Source organism: Mastigoproctus giganteus, chromosome 4 (genome assembly GCF_048544385.1).
Source record: "Mastigoproctus giganteus isolate SK-2022 chromosome 4, ASM4854438v1, whole genome shotgun sequence".
NCBI lineage: Eukaryota > Metazoa > Arthropoda > Arachnida > Uropygi > Thelyphonidae > Mastigoproctus > Mastigoproctus giganteus.
The window spans coordinates 185,069,242-185,092,667 of NC_143578.1; the positions used below are offsets into that span (position 1 = coordinate 185,069,242).

The window sequence follows — 23,426 nt, forward strand, 5'->3', positions numbered from 1 at the left end:
ATAAAACAGGCTTTCCAGTGAACAAATGCAGACCATGCTTCAGAAAATTCTACCTCATAAGCCTTGTATAATCTCTCCAGGACTGAGTTGATTGGCAGGGCTCTCATCAAATACACCACCTATCAATCATGCTTGGAAAATTTCCAGACACTTTCAAATTTAACCCATCCTTGTGGCTTTTTTCCCCCATCACCTTGTGCTTGTTAAGTAAGTACGAGGTGATGCTTGCTTACTTAATAAAATTGCTATGTTTTAAAAAAAAATTAGTAACCAACATTTGTGCCCTTAAAAGGTGATAATGTTGAACAGTTATTATGATATTGTTGATGTATCTTGGTTCTATTCCACCTATTTTTTTTGCATAATGTATTTCTTATTTCCTGGACAGTAGTCACCAACAATTACTACTACTTGTGGGATGTGCACTTTCTACTCTTAGTGATCTTGCTATTCTGCCTGATTCAAGGGAGTCAGTTTTAGCATCGAAATGGAGAATCCATCAAGCACTCAGTGCTAGATCCTCTGTTTTAGTTCCTTTAAGGGCATCAATCCTTTATTTCAAGCATCCAAACTGGCTAATCAAAACACTGAATTTTTGCTTAATCTCTTAGCACTGTTTGCATCAGAAACAGACAAAGGCATTTCCTATAGCTCTGTCCCACTACAGGCAGCTTTACATATATTCTGCAAGGAAAGCAAATACCCTGATTTGAAGGAGAACTGCCCTCAGCAGTTCCTCCCCCAAACCAATTTTTTTCTCATCGTCCTGAACTCTCTCTCTCTCTCTCTTTGGGCACCTCCGTAGCCAGGTGGGCAGGAGCAGCAATGCGTAGCATACGCTTCTTGATTAGACCGGGGTTCAAGCCCATGACCACCAAATACGGAGGATGCGGAAAGGTCAGGGAATGACCACCGCATATCCCCAGAGCAATATGGCCTTAGTTGCTAATGCTCCTAAAAAAAAAACCAAATAACAAATAATAACTCTCTCTCTCTCTCTCTCTCTCTCTCTCTCTGTACTCATGGGTGGCACAGTTGGTAGGATCAGTGTTTCTCCACACCCGGTGGAAGAGACCCGAATTTGAATCCTGTCAATGATGGGAGCAATTTTTATGGGTCTTTTTCACAATGTGACTGAGTTAGTTGGTCTCAGGTGAGGGTAGCATGGTTTTTCATCCAGCAAACAGAAAATCGACTTCAGAACACTCATAATTTATAAACAGAGCAACATACATGACCTTAGCCTCTGATGCTCTTAAAATTGAACAACAACCAACTAACCAATCAACCTGATCTCTCTGCTTTGCTGCTCTAGTTTGAGACATGAGTTTCATTAATTAGATTAATGAGTACAGCACTCCACTTAATTATATAATATTAAGAGATACATAAATACAATAACAGCATTACATTACTCCAATCACTGTAGTGATTGGAGTAATATATTGGAGTTGTGCATCATGTAAACTTTTAAATGAGCAATTTTTTATTCAAATGTTAACAACAAACTATTTTACTTATTATGTTATAAGATTACATTATAAAATTTATTGTTTATAGACTCTATAGCAACACTTGTGATAGTAATTATGTACCTAAAGAATTACATAATAGAATGTTGGTTTTTATTATGCTTATACAAGGGGGTATCAAAAAGTTCATACCCTTACCTGGAAAGGTGAAACTTCACAGGAACTTTAATCCTTTCCTAAGTACTCTCCATGTATAGTATCACATTTCTTCCATCTATGGATCAGTTATTTAATGCCTTGATCATAGAAGTCCACACTTTTTGCCTGAAACCACGATTCCACTTCATTGATGACTTCGTGAGACAAATCATAGCGGATTCCATGCAATGGTTTCTTCATTTCTCGAAACAAGAAGTCTGACGGTGCTAGGTCAGGAGAATAGGGTAGGTGCTGCAGTAGTTCGAAGCATTACACAAATCCAACAATTAGGGAGAACATTGCATTTGACATTGCTTCTGCAAAGGTGTCAGCATTCTTGGAACCCATTGTGCGGAGACCTTAGACATGTGCAGATGGTCATTTAAAATGCTGTGGGCAGACCCATAACTAATTCCCAATGCATTTGCAATGAAATTAATTATCACATGTCTGTCGCTCAGCACCATTGCTCAATCTTTGCATTCGTCTCACTGTCTGTGGATGTTGATGGCCTTCCTTCTTTTGGCTCGTCAAAGGCACTTGTACAACTGCACTGGAACTCCCGTTTCCACTTTTTTACAATGTCATAGGATGGAAAATTCTGCCCCTACACAGCTTTCATTTCTTCATCAATTTCCCGAGCTTTCTTCCCCGGCAAATGCAGGAACTTGATCACTGCTTGATACTCCACTTTGTCAACCATAGAGTCCTTCCTCAGATTCCGGGCTCCATATCTAATGTATGATTACCTACGGGAGTGAAATTTCACATGTTAGTTATTGAATATGTAGACAACTTATATTAAAAACAGTATCTTCCTACTGATGTTTTATCTAGGTCAGGTGCACAAAGGGTCTAATCTGATTCACCTTTTTCTTCCTTGTATTCATTCTTTGCTTTCTTGGCCAGTGCCTTCTCATATGCAACCTTGGCCTCTCTAACTTTATCTGGTACTATTACCATTCAACTTATAACTGTTGTAGGCTTTGACACTATTCATCACTCTGTAACTGTATCATGCTATCTTTTTCTGCTCTATCTGACTGGCCAGTGCTACATTCATCCATTTCAGTATCCTCCTCCTGCAATAAATTTTTAATGGTATGTATGTGTTCAATACTTCAGTGATTTGTGCTTTAAAGGTATTCCATTATTCAAGTATATTCACGCTAACTCTGTAATCCACCCAATTTATTTTGATGCCATATATCACATTAAATTTTCAAAGTCCCCTCTTCTGAAATTAAAACCTTGCCTTTACCTTTAACTACTGCAACATCTTTCGTCATCTTCCAACTAACAAATGTGTGATCACTACCTGCCAATGGTTCTTGTAGTTACTGTCAGGGAAATATGTTGTTCAAAAAGGTTGGGTGGAATAGTAACCAGGGTATGTCTGCCAGGGGCAAAAGTAGATGACATGCAGATATCTTTTAAGGGCACAAAATATGATATTGTTGTGCACATGGACACTAATGATATTAAGAGTACAAGATCAGAAGACTTACTTAGCAAGTACAGGCATGGCAATGTTGATAAAAAAGTCAAATTTCTTGTCCTTAGGATTAAATTTGAGTGTCAGCAATCGTGCCCAAAAGAATATAGATAATGATATTGAAAAGAAAGAATAACTGTTAGAAAAGTTGTTTTACTATTTATTTTTTCTTTCTTTCTTTTTTTTTCTTATTCTTTCTTTTTTTTTTTTATTCTTTCTTTCTTTCTTTTTTTTTCTTATTCTTTTTTTTTCTTATTCTTTCTTTTTTTTTTATTCTTTCTTTCTTTCTTTTTTTTCTTATTCTTTCTTTTTTTTTTATTCTTTCTTTCTTTCTTTTTTTTTCTTATTCTTTCTTTTTTTTTTTTTTTTTTTCTTTCTTTCTTTAATACTGTATAATATCATTTGGAATTGAATCTGTATTTCTGAAACAGAATACTATATTGCTTCACTAGTAATAAACTGCACACAGGTCATCAGCTGCTGTAGAAATATTATGGAGTATTCTGATGAAACAGCAACCAAACATTTCTACTTCAGCAATTATAGCTTATTTCTCTCACTTTAGGTGCCTTTCCTTTCCTTTCCTTAAGGTGCTTTAAGTTAGATTTAAAAAAATATATATTGGCATTTGTATTATTACCATTAGTACAGGTGTCTAAATTTTATCACAGGAAACATTTCAGTAACTTCCAAGGTGCAGTATCAATTAATTTAATGCTGTGATATGATTGGATAGCTGTTTGATAAGCTTTCTAATATCATGACTGGCAGCTGATGTTTTCAAATTGTGCATCATGTAAACTTTTAAATGAGCAATTTTTTATTCAAATAATTGCTGTCAAAATAATTTCTTCTTCATATTCTAAAATAAATTAATTAATAACTAAGCATTTTCCACGTATGACTGATGTACAGATGGCTGTCAGTTAGAAGGACCAATGAGAAAAATATATCCAAAAGTGTATTATTCATATCAGGAAATGCATCACTTCCTATCCTCCATATATAATTATATACCACTAAGTATTATAAATTAAATATAATTAATTAGTAAAATTATAAATTATAGTTTACAATGCCAACAATAGCCAAAGCAGCAGTACTTAGTAAAGCATGAGATTGTGAGTTGTTTTTTTCTCTTAGGTAAAATTTAATAAAAGTTGTAGTTTTAATTGCAGATTTATCAGCTTTTACTGTATTCAAATCATTGCTATATCCAGTGTTATAGTTTTTGAGTGAAATAACTTGAATTCATGTTTTAAAATTGTTAAATTAATCCATTTGTAACATTTGATCTTATGAGTGAATTAATACTCAGATTATGTTAACACTATGTTGCTGCTTGACTGATTAATCAACCTTAATAAATATTATATTTATTTCAGCAAAACCCTCCTCTTCCACCAAGAGAACAGCGGCCTTTGTTTATAACATTTGTTGATGTAAATTCACAAGGTAATTCTTCAGAAGTAAATTCCAGCAGTATTCAGCAACTTTCTGGTTTGCAGAAAGAATCTGAACCTTGTGACTCTTTACTTAGTCAAAGGTTGCAAAATGCAGGTTTCTCTCCATCACATAATTTTATTGCTCAGAGTGCTACTTCAGTAACAGAGGCTTTGAATTCTGTTAGAAACATGCTGATTCAGACTGATCAAAATTGTGCAGCACTGACAGGGACTATAGAGGTAAGGCACAAATTATGCTAAATAATCTCTCTCTCAGGTTGTTTGGTCTATATGATAAAATCCCATTTCTACAGGATAGGTTGTGGCTAAGTTAGTAGTAGTGGCATGTGATGCAAGAAAGCAAGTGTATGAGCTTATGCAGCATCAGCCAAAAAAAAAAAATCACACCATTCCCTCCAAATGCCTGTCCAGTTCCTCCTTAAATTTATTTAACCTATCAACTTCCACAACGACAGATGGAAGTTTGTTCCAGCAATTAACCACCCGCTGGCTAAAGGCAAATTTCCGCACATCTATTCTACATCTGTCTTTTCTTAATTTGAATTTATGCCCCCTTAGGTTCGTAATCTGAACAAGTGGAAGGATCCCATCAGAATTCAGTGTGCTCAACCCATTCAAGGCCTTATACACCTCAATCAGATCACCACGCAGGTGCCTAGTCTCCAGCCACTGCAATTGGCAGACCTTAAGTATCTCTTGGTAAGAGATTCCCTTCATTCCCCTCACCAATCTTGTTGCCCTTCTCTGTACACACTCAAGCAAATCTACATCCTTCCTAAAATGAGGCCTCCAGACCTGTACGCAGTACTCAAGGCGTGGCCTGACCATTGCCTTATACAGAGGGACAATCATATCCTTTTCCCTGCTAGCAAAATTCCTATATATCATTGACAAAACCTCATGACCTGCCCTGGCAGCCAGTCTGCATTGCTCAGAAAACTTCATATCTGATTGCACAATTACTCCCAGGTCTTTTTCATTTTCTACCACCTTAAGTGTAGTACCACACAGTTGGTACATTTCTCTGGGGTTACTTCTACCCATATGCAGTACTTTGCATTTGTCATGGTTAAACTTCAGTTGCCACTTCTCAGCCCATCTGCCCAAATTTTCTAGATTCTGTTGCAGTAGCACACTGCCATTACTGTCATTAACAACCCTGCCAACCTTTGTATCATCTGCAAACTTTGACACTAAGTCTGATATACCTTCATCAATATCATTGATAAATATACAAAACAACAGAGGACCCAACACCGAACCCTTTGGGACTCCACTAATAACATTAATCCACGAAGAGCAGCACCCATTGATTACCACCCTCTGTCTTCTCCCACTCAACCATCCTTTTATCCATTGTAGCAACTTACCCTTAATACCATTCTGCTCCAATTTGTACAATAGTCTTCCATGTGCAACAGTGTCAAAAGCTTTCCTGAAATCCAAATATATGATATCAAAATTATTTTTTGATATCATATATTTGATATCTATCAAATTTGTCAGACAAGACTTTCCCTTAACAAGCCCATGCTGTGTCTGAATTATTGCTGCAGTCTAGATGATCCTGCAATGCATCTTTAACCAGTGACTCCATTATTTCCATTATTAAGTTATTCAGTAAAAACAGATCATCTGGTAATTACAACATAAATTAAGAATTTATCCAAACAACTTTATCAAATCAAATGTTGTAAAGCACTATTCAGCACTTGTTCAGTGCTTTACCTTTACAGTATTTGATACTTGAGCACCATTATATTCAGAGCAAGTGTTAAGGACCCACAAGACTTGGTGCAGCTATTTTTAAGAGGCTCCTGGCTCTCTTGATTGAGAAAAGGTGATTTATCCAAGTTGGTTGCAAACATGGTAATGTCAGCCAGCTTCACCTAAGAACTGTTGGACTGAGACTTGCTCTCTAATTGTATGGGTTGCTTGTTAATGACAATCCCATGATAACAAATTTTCTCCTTGTGCCTTGCAGGCCTGCAAGAACTTAAGGCTTGGACTTTATCTCTATGCCAAATGCTATATTGAATTGCTTTCAACTCTTTTTCACTGCAGATTTATCTCCCCCTCTCCCTAAGATCCTACGCAATTTTTGTTTTATATATTTTTGTTACTTTTTAAATTAATTTCAGTTTTTTTTGTTTTTATTTTTATTCATTTTTTAGCTTATCTGTCTGTCTTCTCTCAGACTCTCTCCTCTTCTCCTTTCCTTACAGGACACTCTCACTGCATCTCCAATGTTATGGCAACAGGCCCAAAAACTGATACTTAACCTTGTACAAAAGACGTGCTTCCTCATGTCAAGGATGGAAGCCAACCAGCAGATTTTTAGGTGAATTTTGATGGCTGGTTACTGAGTCCAGTTATACAACACAACACATTACTAAACACACAAACCAACACAACATACATACATGATTGGTTATGCCGAGATGCTCAACATAGAGGCAAGTTTGAGGGAATCCTTAAACTGTAACAATGCAACTATAAAAAGGCTGCTGTAACAAAGCTACATAAACATACATACATCTTCACTCTATCCTTATGCTACTAGTATCAGTAGGAGAGGGAGTCTAGTAATTGAGCTTAACTACCAATTAATGTCTATAGTAGTAGTAGTGGCATGTGATGCAAGAAAGCAAGTGTGCGAGCTCATGCAGCATCAGCCAAAAAAAAAAAAAATTTACAAAACAATTTTCTCTAAATGTTTGTCCAGTTCCTCCTTAATTTTATTTAACCTATCAACTTCCACAACGACAGATAGAAGTTTGTTCCAGTATTTAACCACCCGCTGGTTAAAGGCAAATTTCCGCACATCTAGTCTACATCTGTCTTTCCTTAATTTGAATTTATGCCCCCTTAGGTTCGTAATCTGAATAAGTGGAAGGATCCCATCAGAATTCAGCGTGCTCAACCCATTCAAGGCCTTATATACCTCAATCAGATCACCGCGCAGGTGCCTAGTCTCCAGCCACTGCAATTTGCAGAACTTAAGCCCCTCTTGGTAAGAGGATCCCTTCATTCCCCTCACCAATCTTGTTGTCCTTCTCTTACACACTCAAGCAAATCTATGTCCTTCGTAAAATGAGGCCTCCAGACCTGTACGCAGTACTGAAGGCGTGGCCTGACCATTGCCTCATACAGAGGGACAATCATCTCCTTTTCTCTGCTAGCAAAATTCCTATATATCATTGACAAAACTCCATGACCTGCCCTGGTAGCCTGTCTGCATTACTCAGAAAACTTCATATCTGACTGCACAATTACTCCCAGGTCTTTTTCATTTTCTACCACCTTAAGTGTAGTACCACACAGTTGGTACGTTTCTCTGGGGTTACTTCTACTCATATGCAGTACTTTGCATTTGTCGTGGTTAAACTTCAGTTGCCACTTCTCAGCCCATCTGCCCAAATTTTCTAGATCCTGTTGCAATAGCACACTGCCATTACTGTCATTAACAATCCTACCAACCTTTGTATCATCTGCAAACTTTGACACTAAGTCTGATATACCTTCATCAATATCATTGATAAATATACAAAACAACAGTGGACCCAACACCGAACCCTGTGGACTCCACTAATAACATTAGTCCACGAAGAGCAGCACCCATTGATTATCACCCTCTGTCTTCTCCCACTCAACCATCCTTTTATCCATTGTAGCAATTTACCCTTAATACCATTCTGCTTCAATTTGTACAGTAGTCTTCCCTGCACAACAGTGTCAAAAGCTTTCTGAAATCCAAGTATATGATATCAAAATTATTTTTTGCATCCAGTTCCTTTGTAACCACATAATAACCAATCAGACAAGACTTCCCCTTAACAAACCCATGCTGTGTCTGAATTATTGCTGCAGTCTTGTCTAGATGATCCTGCAAAGCATCTTTAATCAGTGACTCCATTATTTTACCCGGAACAGAATTTAAACTAACGGGTCTGTAATTACTCGTGTCACCCTTTGATCCCTATTTGCGAATTGGGGATACATTTGCACATCTCCAGTCAGTAGGGATCTCCCCTGAGTCCAAGGATGCTCTCATAATTATGGCTAAGGGTTTGCAGAAAGTTATTTCTATGAAATTTTTACTATGGTGTCCAGATATGCTTGTGGTTGAAATATGACCACAATAACACATGGTCAGTGTGAAAACCCCGATTGTCTAATGTATTTCTAACTTCTATATAGTTTTATTGCCCAGAATGAAAAAAAATTTTGGTAGTAATCTGTGTGTGAATGGCCTAACATTATTCATTGATAAACATAGACCTTGTACAAAATACTGACAAAGCAGCATATGATATTTTGTTCAATAATTTCATATTGTACCATAATATACTGTAACCTTTGTCTGTGTAACTCCCATTGTTTTGCAGTGTGCACTTGTTTACATTGTCATAAAATCAGTAATTTATGAATTAATGTGGATTAGTTGAATTGTTCCAATCCTATTTGAGTTGCCATGTATTGATTTATTTTGGGTAAACACTCCCCCATAGAAGAGTATATCGATACCACTCACCATCCTATCAGCTATAAAAGCCCATTTTTAGAGGTCGGGAATAAAGTACTATAAACATTCTTGTTAACATCAACCAGACAGGAAATGTAACAAAAATTTTTAAATTGTAAAATGAAGTCTACTTCAGTACAGTTTCTATAACACTAAAAATCGATAAAATCGAAAACACCAAAAATCGATAAAACTGTATCTTTGTAAATTTCTGGTTTCCAGAAATGAAAAACTCGAGTGAATGGAAGAAAATATTTTTAGAAGTAAAAACTCTGGAATGCCACTTGGATATGTCTCCTTGACTGACAAAAGCTGTCACAAACTGAAATAAAATTTTGAGAGAGTAAATTGAATAAAACAAAGGTCATGTAATGACAAATAAATGAAAATACCTGAAAAAGAGTAGAAGAGAAATTTAACAATCAATGCCCCATCTTTTCATGGGGAAGCTACAAGGCAATCCAGTGGGAGAAGGACATATGTAGTGTTTTGATAACCTCTCAAACCAGAGAGTCTCATTTTGAGTGGCTCTAGCCCTGACACTACGCAACCAATAAACTGACACAGTCCTGATAAGTGAAGTGCTCGAAACCTTGAAAAAATGAAATAGAAAACACTTGATGAAATATAAATATTCAAAGATAGCTTCTCTAGTAAGAATAAAATATTTGGAATTTCAAACTTACCTCATAATTTTGGAGAAGGAAATAAGTGATATATGATTTAGAATATGTTGAAAATAACAAGGGAAATAAAAGCATCAAAGTAACTTAAAATGAGCGGATTGATAAAGTCTGAAATAGTGAAGGTGCATGCACATACTAATATAAAAATATATATACAACCAGAGTAGAGACTGTTATATTTGACTAGAGAATATGCGGGAAAACAGTAAAAGCTGAATGGTGCAAAATGCGCTAAACTGAACAGCATAAAAACCAAATATAGCACTGTAAATTCCCTCCTTGGTACAAAAAAGCAATTAAGTTTAGTTAAAAGTGAAATCTTAAGTAAATTTAGTTAAGGGCGGAGTGAGGAGCAAAATTGGAAAGTTTACAGAAGATGGGCCAAAAACTATAAACTATAATGGCCTTTTTTGATTTTATTATTTACTTGATTTTATTTTATTTCACTTTTCTATTTTACAAGGGCTGTTCAATAAAGAATGATCATAATTTTTTTTTCACGACATACTTTTATTAATCATCCATATTTTGATGGTCTTTTTCAAAGTAGTCCCCATTTCATGAAATGCACTTACTCCATTTTTGCCATTCTTCAATAAAATGGAAATCATTTTTTGACATGCATTTGAGAATTGCCTCCAGGTCTTTAAAACTTCTTCTGATGACTGGAAACATTTTCTTTGAAGCTGCTTTAACTTTTGAAATAATTTAATTCTGGCTAAGTACTCAATGACACTATCAGCAATGTGAGGTCTTGCATTGTTGTGATACAGCATCCACTCACATGCGACCATATTCTGGTTGTTTTCGCAATTGTGATCCTGCAAAGTGTGCAATATAGTTCTGTAGTAAAGTCCTGTAACAGTCATATGATGTTGCACAACATGTTGGTAAATTGTTCCTTGAATGTCAACAAAAGAGATGACCATAACCTTTCCTGCAAAAGCTACAACCTTTTCTTTTTTCAGTGTTGACAATGACATAGACTTCCAAACAGAGCTTTGTTGCTTACTCTGGGTTAAAATGAGGAAGCTATGTCTCATCTGACGTTATCACCTTTGGCAGAACCTCACCATCTTCAGTAACCCTGGCAAACCTCCATTCAAACTTGCTGTTGCTTGGGTGTGATCGGTCTTGGAACTCAGCATGCGAAAACACGTCGTATACAAGAAGAGATAAAAACGTAGTACTGGAAATATTTTATAATAAAAATTCAGAACTAGTATACAATTTCAGAGTAATAGTATAATAAGATTAGGGGTTCGCAATAAAAATATTACGTTGAAAGGGGGTTCGCGAGTCAAAAAAGGTTGGGAACCACTGGTCTAGCCTAACCAAACATGAATTATCTTGTTATTCAGATTTTTTAAGCATTGACTACTTAAGCCATACTAAATAGTCCCTCTGATACTGCAGTTCATGAGCCAACTGGGCTAGCCGGGTGGGTAAAGTGCCTACCTAGCAACCCAAAGGTTGCGGGTTCGAATCCCACCTCGGGCTTGGATCAAAGTACTGCAGAAACCTTGGGAAGTACATTATGGCCACAGAAGCCGATGCGCCAATAACTACTACCAAAAAAAAAAAAAAAAACTCCAGTTCATGAAGTTTGTGAAGTATCTTTAATCTATATGTGTGTGTTCAAAGGCTGATTTTCATATTGTGTGAGCCAGGGGCATATTCAGCGGTGGGCAGAAGGGGAATATGCCCCCCCCCCCAACCAAAAATTTGAAATTAAAGAAAAAGAACAGAGGAGGCATTCTAAAAAAAAAAAAACTCAAAAGCCTGATCACCATGCTCCCCTTACAATGATAACTGGATACGCCACTGGCCACCACTGGTATCGGCTAAAAGAAAAACCAAGAATAACTCATGGTGGGTGTGGGACCTACTCTTTCTGGCATGAGATTAGCTGACTACAGTCCTAATTGAAGAGGCTTTTAAGAGTTCCTTCAGTCTTTCTGGCAACACAACCATTACACTATCACAGAACACTTGCAGATTATCAAAAATTTCATTTTAGCTTGACAAAAACATAAAATGATATACAAATATAGAATAATGTAGCTTATTTTTCTTCTTATATATTCTATTGGTCATGAAGTAGATATAAATTATCTTAAAGGATAAAATATGACCTCTTTATCCTTGATAAATGCTATTTACTGTATATACAAATAGATACATGTATTCATTTATAGCATCTTATCTGTGGTGCACAACCGTGTTTTCAACTTCACTTATCCACACACGTTGTTTGTGCATACCTTTCAACAGAATATTAATTGTATTATTGGCTGTTATTTTACTGTTATATTTTCAGAACTTTCTTCTGTGTTTATCCAACCCCCCAATCTCTTCCATCATGCAGTATGTTGATGCCTTTTGAGGTTATGATGGACATTATGGTGAGATCCAATCTTCCTTAGATTTTGAGGGTACAGCTCAAAAAATGGCATTCACAGGCTGGCCACTAGATAGTCTACTGGACCGAACCTATTGGTAACTCTCTAGGAGGCATCCAGATTAGCCAGTGTATAATCTTACTGCCTCTGTTCTGCCAGATAATGACTGGAGTGAGTCCAAGTAGTGTGTATGTTGGGGGGGGGGGGGCATTGTCGAGGCCACATTATGTCAAGGAGCTGGGTATATTATTGCCATGTGTATGCCATGTCCAAAAACTTCATTACTTCAAACAGCAAGTCCTTTCTCCCTACCTTTTCTTACTTCTGAATACACTATGAATTGTCAAAATAATAGAACACACTTATCTGTGAAAAGATCTAAACCTCCCAAACACTTCCTTGTTCATTTGACAAATATACATGGTCTCAGTTCTAATCTCGGTGGTGTCTATTTCCACTTAAAAGTCTGCCAAACCCCATAGACCACTTCAGTCTGCCATACTTTTTCTGACAGAATCCCAATTATCAGTTGATTCAGCCACTGCTCATCTCTGTATGATTCCTTTCGCTTCAAAGGTTGGTACTTGTGCATATGTTCATTCTGATATTCCCTGTCATAGACTTAAGTAATTTGGATTCTCCTCTGGCTTAAAATCTCTCTACCACATTCTGCCAAATTCATTTGTTGCCTCTACCATACTCCCAACTCCACTAATCACTTGGAACTCTTTCACTTTTTCCAGTCCAACTTTCCTAACAGTGAGCTAATTTTCCTTGGTGATTTTAATGTTCACAACTCCAGCTGGCTTCGTTTTTTAGTCACACAGACCCAGCTGATCGAGATGCTGAGGCTTTTGTAATTACTAATTATCCCACTCAGATTGTTCATTTACTCAGATTGTTCATTTACTCCCAACTCCACTAATCACTTGGAACTCTTTCACTTTTTCCAGTCCAACTTTCCTAACAGTGAGCTAATTTTCCTTGGTGATTTTAATGTTCACAACTCCAGCTGGCTTCGTTTTTTAGTCACACAGACCCAGCTGATCGAGATGCTGAGGCTTTTGTAATTACTAATTATCCCACTCAGATTGTTCATTTACTACCAGAATACTAGGCAATCCTAACCATGCAGCCAACACGCTTGATCTTTTTCTCATAAACAACCTTTCTAAGTACACAGTCGAAGTGAGTTGTCCTCTAAGCACCTCAGATCACAACTTGGTGATGATATCTTCTCCAATGAGGCCTTTCTCTCTTAGCCATTCTCAACCTTGTGTTGTTTGCCATTACAAGAATGCAAAATGGGATGATCTGCAAGATTTCTTTTCTTATCCTTGGCCGGATTAGCTTCAAACGTTCTGATGTCAATGTTTGCTCAGATCGTGTCAGTGAAATTATTCTTGTAGGGATGGAATCCTTTATTCCATACTTCACCTTAAAATCATGTCCTTTATCTAAACCAGCATTTCTCAAACTGTGTTCTGTGAGATGTGAACAAGTGTTCCGCGAAAAATCGTAATTAATAATTAAAAAAATAAATTTTGCGTATTTGTAGTGTACACCACTTTTGTATCATTATAATATTTAACATAATTTTTTTTCAGTTAATATACTGGCATAGACCAATAATCAAGTAGACCACAGAACACTTTATTTTGGCGGGCTTTGCATAGAGAAGTATGCGTTAGAGGTAATGACACCTACGAAAAAGTAGCAATATAGTGATCTAATATGCCATTCATATGCGATTTAGCCTGGAGTACACGGGTTGAAAGAGAGGAGGAAGCGAACCGATATCATAACTAAACTCACTTCCTTGTATAAATTTTTTTTGATAATTATTAGTATTTCGAAATATTATTACTGAAATATGTGATCATGGATTTGTGGTTGAAAAAAGGAACTTTAAAATGAGAAGCAAAGTACTTCTGTAGTGGAACTGTGGTCGATGAAAACGAACGCAATATTGGCACACTTCAAAGTGAGAATGAACAGTCGCAGCCTTTTGTTTCCCAGAAATCCAAAGTGAAAAAACAGGAACCAACTAATAAAAGACCAAAACGAAAGTATAATGACAGTTATTTGAATTTCGGCTTTACATGTGTTGGAAATAAAATGCTCCTGATGCACAGTGCATCATATGTAATAAAATATTAGCAAACGGTTCTTTGGCTCCCACTAAACTTGTGTTTCGTAAGTGTTCGGTGAATATGTTGTGAGATGAAGTGTGTTCCGTGACTAAAAAAGTTTGGGAAATGTTGATCTAAACCTTGGTTTCCTAATAGATGTGCAAAGGCTGTTCAAGAGAAGAATGTTTGATGTTGAATTTGGCATGTATCCAAATCTAAAGGTTCATTTTCTGCCTACACCAAAGTTCACAACAATTGTAAAGCAGTTATTAATCAGTCCAAACTAGATTTTGAACAGGCTAAGAGTAGAAAACTTTATCCTTGTCCAAATGGTGGTCGAGCATTCTGGTATCTTGCCAAAGCTATTGGCCACCACTTCTTCCCATCTCTGTCAAAACCAGATGGTTCTCTTGACTCTTCAGCCAAAGATAAAGCTGACCTCTAGCATCTTATTTTTCTTCCAACTCAAGTATTGATGACTTTCATAAACCATTCCCTATCTCCACGTGTTCTTAAAATCTGTGCTCCTGAACTTACTCTTGTTCTGGTGTGGCCTTTTTTTCCTTTCTTATTCCAAAGGTGTTTTCCTTTCTGCTTGGAAATTTGCTCATATCCAGTCAGTTCCTAATAAAGGTGACAAATCCCTCCCATCCAATTATCATCCCATTGCACTTACTTCTACTCTTTCTAAAGTAATGGAGAAATCAATTAACTGCCAACTTTTAAAGTGTCAAGAAACCTTTCAGTTGATCAACGATCACCAGTATGGATTCTGTCAATGTCGATCCACCAGTGATATTCTGGCTTATGCTACTCATCTATGGACAAATTCAATGGAAAAGTTTGGTGAAACTCAAGCAGTTGCTCTGGACATTTCAAAGGCTTTTGAAATGTTTGGTATAAAGGTCTTCAAAATAAGCTTCCATCTTATGGTTTGTCAATTGTTTTTTGTTTGTTATTTGTTGTTTGGTTTTTAGGAGCATTAGCAACTAAGGCCATATTGCTCCTGGAATATGCAGGGGTCTATACAATTCCCTGACCTTTCCGCATCCTCCATATTTGGTGGTGACGGGCTCGAACCCCAGTCTCATCAAGAAGCATGTGCTACGCACTGCTGCTCCTTCCCACCTGGCTACGGAGGCGCCTTGTTTTTTGTAATTGGGTATCTGTTTTCTCTCTGACTGCTCACTGCAGTTGATGGTAGATGGTTCTCAGTCTTCTAACTTTTCCACTAATGGTGTTGTTCCTCAAGGTTCAGTTCTTTCTTCCACTCCTTTCCTCTTGTATATTAATGACCTTCCATTGATGGAAATCCTATCCATAGTTTTGCTGATGATAGCACATTGCATTCCATCTCCTAGTTTGAGAAACCTTGCCCTGCACATCTTCTACTTCTCAAATGTCCACTACCAGTCCCTTAAATGCTGATCTCCAGGTAATTCTCCAGTGGGATAAAGATAACTTAGTTGATTTCAATCCTTCTAAAACTCAATCCTGTCTTATATCTCACAAAAAGAAATCTAGTGCTCCTATGCTTATGTTCAATGACAGTCTTGATTTCTAGACAAGATCATATATTTCTTTTGGGGATTACCCTGACTTGTAATCTCTCTTGGCGTAAGCACATTATAAATATTGCTTCCTCTGCATCTAAAAAACTGGGTTTTCTCTTTCACTCTACGTTACTTTTCTTCCGAACAGCTATTCACTCTACAAATCACAAATCTGCCCTACCATGGAATATTGTTCTCGTATCTGTGACGGTGTCCTCTAAATGTGTAAGGCTTCAAGATTCCATTCAGAAGAGGGCAGTTAGGTTAATTAATGACTCATCTCTAACAGAGTATCTCTACTCTGTCTCATAGACATTCTGTTTATGCTGCATGCCTTTTCTACAGATACTTCCATGGGCACTGTTCTTCTGAATTGGCTTCTATAATTCTTACTCTCTCTTCCAAAGCAGTTTGAACACATGACACAACCAGTTCACATCCTTTTACTGTCCAACTTCAAACTCACATAACCAATTTTGCTTCTGTCTCATTTATTCATTCAATTCATTCAACTTTTGTTTTCTGGAACAACCTTCTTACATATGTATTTCTGAAAATTACAATCTACAGAAGTTCAAGTCTAATATTAACAAGTATCTTCTTTCATCTTCTCATCCTTCAACCCATGCGTAGTACTAAGAGGTTCTAATAGCTCTCGTGTTTGGGGAGTTCATTAAAAAAAAATGTTTCTCATCACCAACATTTTGTCCCTTTCTTTCTGTAGTGGTCTTTTGGAAGTATTAAATATTAAAACAAAATATTTATAGCAAGAGGGAGTGTTTTTATGATACAGAAATGTTTCCTTAGTTTTCCAAAGTAGCATGTTTTCCAGTGTCAGTCAAACTCGTCGCGCAACACAGCGGCAACCCCCAAGGCAGAATGCGCTGGTCCCAAAGGAACTAGTAGTTGTTGGTGACTCTATTGTCAGGGAAACGGGGAACATGCTTTGTAAAAAGGATAGGTGGAACAGGACCAGGGTATGTCTGCCAGGGGCAAAGGTTGATGACGTTGTAGAGCAGATATCATCTTTTAAGGGCACAAAAGGTGATATAGTTGTACACGTTGGCACTAATGATATCAAGAGTAGGAGACCGGCAGAATTGCTTAACAAGTACAGGTCACTGTTGAAAAAAAGCCGTGAAATAGGGTTGAATTTGAAAGTGTCTGCAATTCTGCCCAGACACGATAGGAGGGAGTATATGATGAGAGCCTTGTCGATCAATTCGGCCCTGGAAAGATTGTGCAAGGCTCAAGGGGTAGAATTTTTTTCAGCCTGGACTGTACTTGTTAACAGGAGAGATTGCTTCTACAGGGATGGGATACACTTAAATAGAAAGGGTGCAAGAATATTTGCTGATGCTATCGAGGCAGTGTTAGGTGGGTCGGAAAACTGCTAGCTTGGGGGGAGACAAAGACGAATAGATTAACAGTAGCCACTGGCAGAGGTGAAAGAGATTCTTGCACTGCTTCTATTGGAATGAGCAGAAGCCTGAAAAACAAGATGCAGGATATTTCAGAGACTGCCGGGAGTCATTGCGGTACAAGTAAACACATGGGTTGTGTTAGGGTAGCTAAGAATAGAAATAGGTGCATGTATACTTGCGTGTACACCAATGCTAGGAGTTTAGTAAATAAATTTGATGAATTTGAGGTATTGCTCAAAAGATCAAAGGCAGATATTGTTGGGATATCAGAGACGTGGTGTCACACAGATATAAGGAATGCAGAACTGGAATTTGGGGAGTACGTCTACAGAAAGGATAGACTGGATAGGAAGGGAGGAGGGGTTATGCTATTAGTTAAGAAATACATAAAATCCAAGGAAGTGAAGTCAGTGGACATCGCTGGACAGTGCAGTGTCGAGTCAGTTTGGTGTGACATAAGCATTGGGAGATCAAAATTGAGAGTAGGAGTGTGCTATAGGCCTAATGACTCTGATGAGTATAATAAGATACTGTACAGGGAAATAGAGTGGGCCAGTAAATCAGAGAGTCTTATAATGGGAGATTTTAATTGCCCAGATATTGACTGGAATTTGGGGGCTGGTCACTCACACACTAGCAAGGCTTTTGTGGATTTATTGGATGATTGTTTTCTACATCAGCATGTTCAGGAGGCAACTAGAGGGAAGAATACTCTTGATTTGATTATCAGCAGTGATTCTTCATGCATTAAGAATCTGCAGATAAATGAACCACTAGGTGGCAGTGATCACAGTGTGCTGAAGCGAGATTTACTCAAAGAGGTAACTACCATTAGGGGTAAAGGGAAGGGTTATTGCTTTCGTAAAGGCGACTACGATGGACTGAGACAGTATTTAAATTCTATACAGTGGGACCAACTGATGATGTTACCAACAGCAAATGCAAAATGGGAAGCATTCAAAGAACTTATCTTGGAAGCTACTAGGCTTTACATACCAACTAAGAAATATTGTTCAAGGTTTAGGCCTAAATGGATGTCAGATGAACTGATGAGGCATATGGCAGAGAAGAAACATGCATGGGATACATACAAATTAACACATGACACAGAAGCCTATGATAGATACAAGTTGATCTGTAACCAAGTTACAAAGGAGGTTAGGCATGCGAAGGCAGATTACGAGAAATCTTTGGCAAGGGATGCAAAGAAAAACAGCAAAGAGTTCTTTACTTATGTAAACTCTAGAAGGAAGGGGATGAATCAGATTGGTCCACTTGATATTGATGGGTCAACTGTTGATGATCCTGCTCAGGTAGCTAACAAACTAAATGAATATTTTGCATCGAAATTCAGTATGAGTAAAGTGGAGGAGAAATTACAGCATGAGTAAAGTGGAGGAGAAATTGTTGAAGATAAACACAAGAAAGGCACCCGGGGTGGATGGGATCTATCCAGTTATATTAAAGGAGGCAGAAAAGGAAGTAAGCAAACCCTTAGCCATAATTATGAGAGCTTCCTTGGACTCAGGGGAGGTACCCACAGACTGGAGATGTGCAAATGTCACCCCGATTCACAAAGGAGGATCAAAGGCTGACACAAGTAATTATAGACCTGTGAGTTTAACTTCTGTTCCAGGAAAATTAATGGAGGCACTAGTTAAAGAAGCACTGCAGGATCATTTAGACAAGACTTCAGCTATAGCTCGGACACAGCATGGTTTTTTTAAGGGGAAGTCTTGCCTGACCAATTTGATTGGATACTATGATGCAGTCACAAAGCAACTGGATGCAGGGAATAACTTTGATATTATATACTTGGATCTTAGAAAGGCTTTTGATACTGTTGCACATGGAAGACTGCTGCACAAATTGGAGCAGTGTGGCATTGGAGGCAAATTGCTGCTGTGGATAAAGGGGTGGCTGAGGGGGAGAAGACAGAGAGTGGTAATCAATGGACACTGCTCGTCGTGGACTAACGTTATTAGTGGAGTCTCTCAGGGCTCAGTGTTGGGTCCATTATTGTTTTCTGTATTCATAAATGTTATTGATGAGGGTATATCAAGCTTAATGTCGAAGTTTGCAGACGATACAAAGGTAGGCAGGGTTGTCAAGGACACTACTGACACTATGCTGCTGCAACAGGATCTGGAAAGGTTGAGCAGATGGGCTGAGAGGTGGCAAATGAAGTTTAACATTGACAAATGTAAAGTACTACACATGGGAAACAGCAACCCCAGAGCAACGTATCAACTCTGTGGTACTACACTGACAAAGGAAAGAATGAAAGGGACCTGGGGGTGGTTGTGCAGGCAGATATGAAGTTCTCTGAGCAGTGCAGACGGGCTGCAAGAGTAGCTCATGGTGTATTGTCAATGATATATAGGAATTTTTCTAGCAGGGATAAGGAGGTGATTATTCCCTTGTATAAGGCAATGGTCAGGCCACACCTAGAGTACTGTATACAGGTCTGGAGGCCTCATTTCAAGAAGGATGTAGAGCTGCTGGAACGAGTACAGAGAAGGGCAACAAGATTAGTGAATGGGATAAAGGGGTGCTCTTACGAAGAAAGGCTGAAGTTTTGCAAATTACAGTGTCTGGAGACTAGGCACCAGCGAGGTGATCTGATAGAGGTGTATAAAGCCTTGAATGGTTTGAGCATGCTCAATGCCGATGGGATTCTTCCTCTCGTTCAGAATAATCACCTGAGAGGGCATAAATTCAAATTGAGGAAAGACAGATGTAGGATAGACGTGCGGAAATTTGCCTTTAGCCAGTGGGTGGTTGGTTGGTGGAACAGACTTCCATCCCTTGTCGTGGAAGTTGATAGCCTAAATAAGTTTAAGGCTCAGCTGGACAGGTATTTTGAACGAACAGAGGGACTGAAGTGGAAGTGTTTTTTTTTTTTTTTTTGGCTGATGCTGCATAAGCTTGCTTTCTTGCATCAAATGCCTCTACTAATGCTGATGCTAACTCTCCTTTTGATATGATTGGATGACCTCTTGATAAACAAACTGGCCTGACAATGATTTCTCCTAATGAATAATGACAGCTTACTATCATTTAAACTGTACAGCATATAAACTGCAATGTATAAAAACATATAAAGGTATCATTATACACCACACATATGAATAAAAATTAATCACGAAGCGAACATTTAATGATTTTCCGAATGGGGGCTTCTAACTATCCAAAAAAACAATCATAAATTAAATAGACTTATTTATATACAAGAAGTGTCAAGAGATGAGTTATCTTTTAAAGAAGTCCTTATTAAATTCATGAAGTGAATTTTAAAATGCCTTTAATTTTTGTTCCTAAATGCCATTATCCATTGGTCAAAATTTGATCACTTACATTTCATGGCATGAATATAGCACTGGAAAGCACAATGTTTTGCAAAGGTACTGCAGAATGCAGAATTTTCCCATTACAATAAATAAAAAATTCTTAGTATTAGAATTTGGAAATGTTTCAATGATGCTGATTTGTCTGCATCATAAAAAGAATCACACACACAAAATCCAATACTGCCTTGCACTTTGCAAACTCTCTGCCTCAACTATCTTCAGAAGTGAAATTGAAGCATTATGCAACACTGCTATGTTGCATAATGCTTCAGTGCAAATTATTCCATGCTATGTCTTCTATATAATAGTGCTGCTATAGTCCAGTGGCAAATGGCAAATAGTATTAATTAGGAAAATAGTTCAGCATAGAAATTGAAATTGATTAATTTGCCACTGCCTGCCTAGAAATTTTTAGTCAGAATGTATGATATAAAAAATAGTTAAAATGTTAAATTAATTATCTCTCTCAAAAATAAAATAAAAATAATTGAAATTTCTGTTTTTTATGAGATATAACTGTACAAATTAATTTATCAGTCATTAACTCTTATTAATCAAATCTCCTGTATTTATTTACATAATTTATTGGCTCTTCAAAAAAATTGCTTTTATAAAAATTCAATCAGAAATCCTTAATGTGTATTGATTTTTATATGTACATAAGAAAACTGTTCGATTTAAGAATATTTTCTCAGTATCCTAAGATTTATTTTTTGTCTATATATATATATATATTTTTTTTTTAAGTCGCTTCCATTAGCTAATCACAAGATCACCTGTCATGATAATGTAAGTATTTATTTTTTAGATTAGGAGGCTTTAATATCATTATATGCATGCTGGTCGTTTTGTTTTGTATAGTAAGATTAATTGAATTTTTATTGTTGAGAATGATTTTTTTAAAGGGTTTATGGAATATGCATAGCATTGTGGTGGCAGTCACTACTTGCTGCTTGATTGTAAATGTTTAGTTTTGATTTTTGTAACTGAACAGAGGAACTTTTTAAAGGCTTTTTTACCCAAAGTTTTAGTAACTGCTCTGTGGTTAAGGGGTAGGTTTATTCTTGGTTTTCATCCTAATAAACATTGAAATTAGTCCTTGAATACATACAAACCTCAATCTGATTTCATTTAGAGAAATATACCTGACCAAGTAGGTACATTCCATGTAGAAAAGACATGTAGAAAATAGAAGAAATTTTTTTTTCAAAGAGATTTATGAATGGTGTTATCTTAGATTAGCATTTCCTAAAGTATGATCTGTGGACCAATACTAGTCCTTGGCAAAAAAAAAAAAAACTAAAAAAAAAAACAGGGACCTTAGATAATACACAAGGTGTTTCAATTAAAATGCACCATGGTCTGTTTCACTTATTTTTATGTTTAAGCTATTTGTCATCTGGACCTTTTTGTTGTTTTAGGCTGAAATTTTTTAATTTTATGTTAAAATCGGACTAAGTATTATTGTGTAGACTTTGCAAAATTTTAATTTTGTCCAATCAACTACTCTTTTCTCAAAATTAGGAAGTTGTTCCCTGTCCTCAGTTAAATTTAAAAACACCATCAGTTTACTTCTGAAATGAATGTAAGTCACTTTTATTTTAAGCAAAAAACAATCACAATAGTTGTATGCAATGGTCACTTTTCAATAGGCATGCTGTGCCAAGTAGCTAGCTTTACAAGGGCAGTTTGTGTCACATTTCCTCTTGCAAATAATGACAAAAGAAATAACATTCAAAAGAATTATTTTTAAAAAAAATTCTGGGATGGAAAGCAGCAGATGAGACTGCTGCTTTCCATCAGCAATAAAATAAATAAAAGTTTAAGGAGAAAACTAATGTGTAATAATGAATTCATTATCAGGAAATAAAAAAAGGGATAAATGAAATGGGAATGAATGTTTTAGTACATAACTTTGTGAATTTGGCCATTTGTTATCAAAGATTAGTTATCAGTAATGTTAAACATTGTATGGCTGCTGCTATTATTTCCACAGATGAACAGTAGCAATGCAACTAATAACAACAACAACAGCAAATTCAAATAATTTTAATCTTATAACAAAACAGCAAATGCACACCTCAGAAATACAGGGGGATTCAATAAATTAAATACCTACCTATGAAAAAATGAGATAGAGGCAAAAATCTTTTTTTTATTTTTCAATATAACTCCTCTGAACTTCAACACACTTACCACAGATGGTCCTTGGACGGAAATATGTCCCTGGACGTATTTCCGTCCAAGTATGGGCTTACAATCCCAGACTGCCTGAGCACTACTTTATTCACCTCCATTTCAATTACTTTCTGCCATTCTTTTTACTACATTTTATTTCTCATGAGCAATTAGGCTGGCCGAAAGCAATATCGAGATGCAATTTCTTTACTATCACTACTTGTTTCTTCATTTACAGAGTTTAGTGTCTTTTCCACACTACTTTGATAGTTTTTGTTTCTCCCTCTGCTGGCTTTTTTTTGTTTAGAAATTGTAAAAATGATGAGCGAACGCAAAAGAGTTGCACTTTCAGTTAAACAAAAACTTGAAATTATTCAAAGTTTGAAAACGGTGCAGCCGTTAAATCTTTAATGAACCATTATAATGTTGGTGACAAAACCATATGGAACATCATAAAATATAAAATTCACATCGTAAAAAAAATAAAGAGAAGCATCGTATTGGACACGCGAGTAGTGCATGGTACGTTTTTTCATTTTTTATTT

The 23,426-nt window shown here is 36.8% G+C and overlaps 1 protein-coding gene across 2 annotated transcripts in view; it reads left to right on the forward strand.

Annotated features, from left to right (window-relative positions):
• The window catches only part of LOC150087253 (oxysterol-binding protein-related protein 11-like), a 359,580-nt gene that overhangs the window by 78,875 nt on the left and 257,279 nt on the right, over positions 1–23,426 (forward strand). For both annotated transcript variants that reach the window (XM_090371101.1, XM_090371102.1), the window contains 2 exons: positions 4,551–4,850; positions 21,451–21,492. In XM_090371101.1, coding sequence (XP_090227227.1) covers positions 4,551–4,850; positions 21,451–21,492 — 342 coding nt within the window. The remainder of the gene's footprint in view (positions 1–4,550; positions 4,851–21,450; positions 21,493–23,426) is intronic.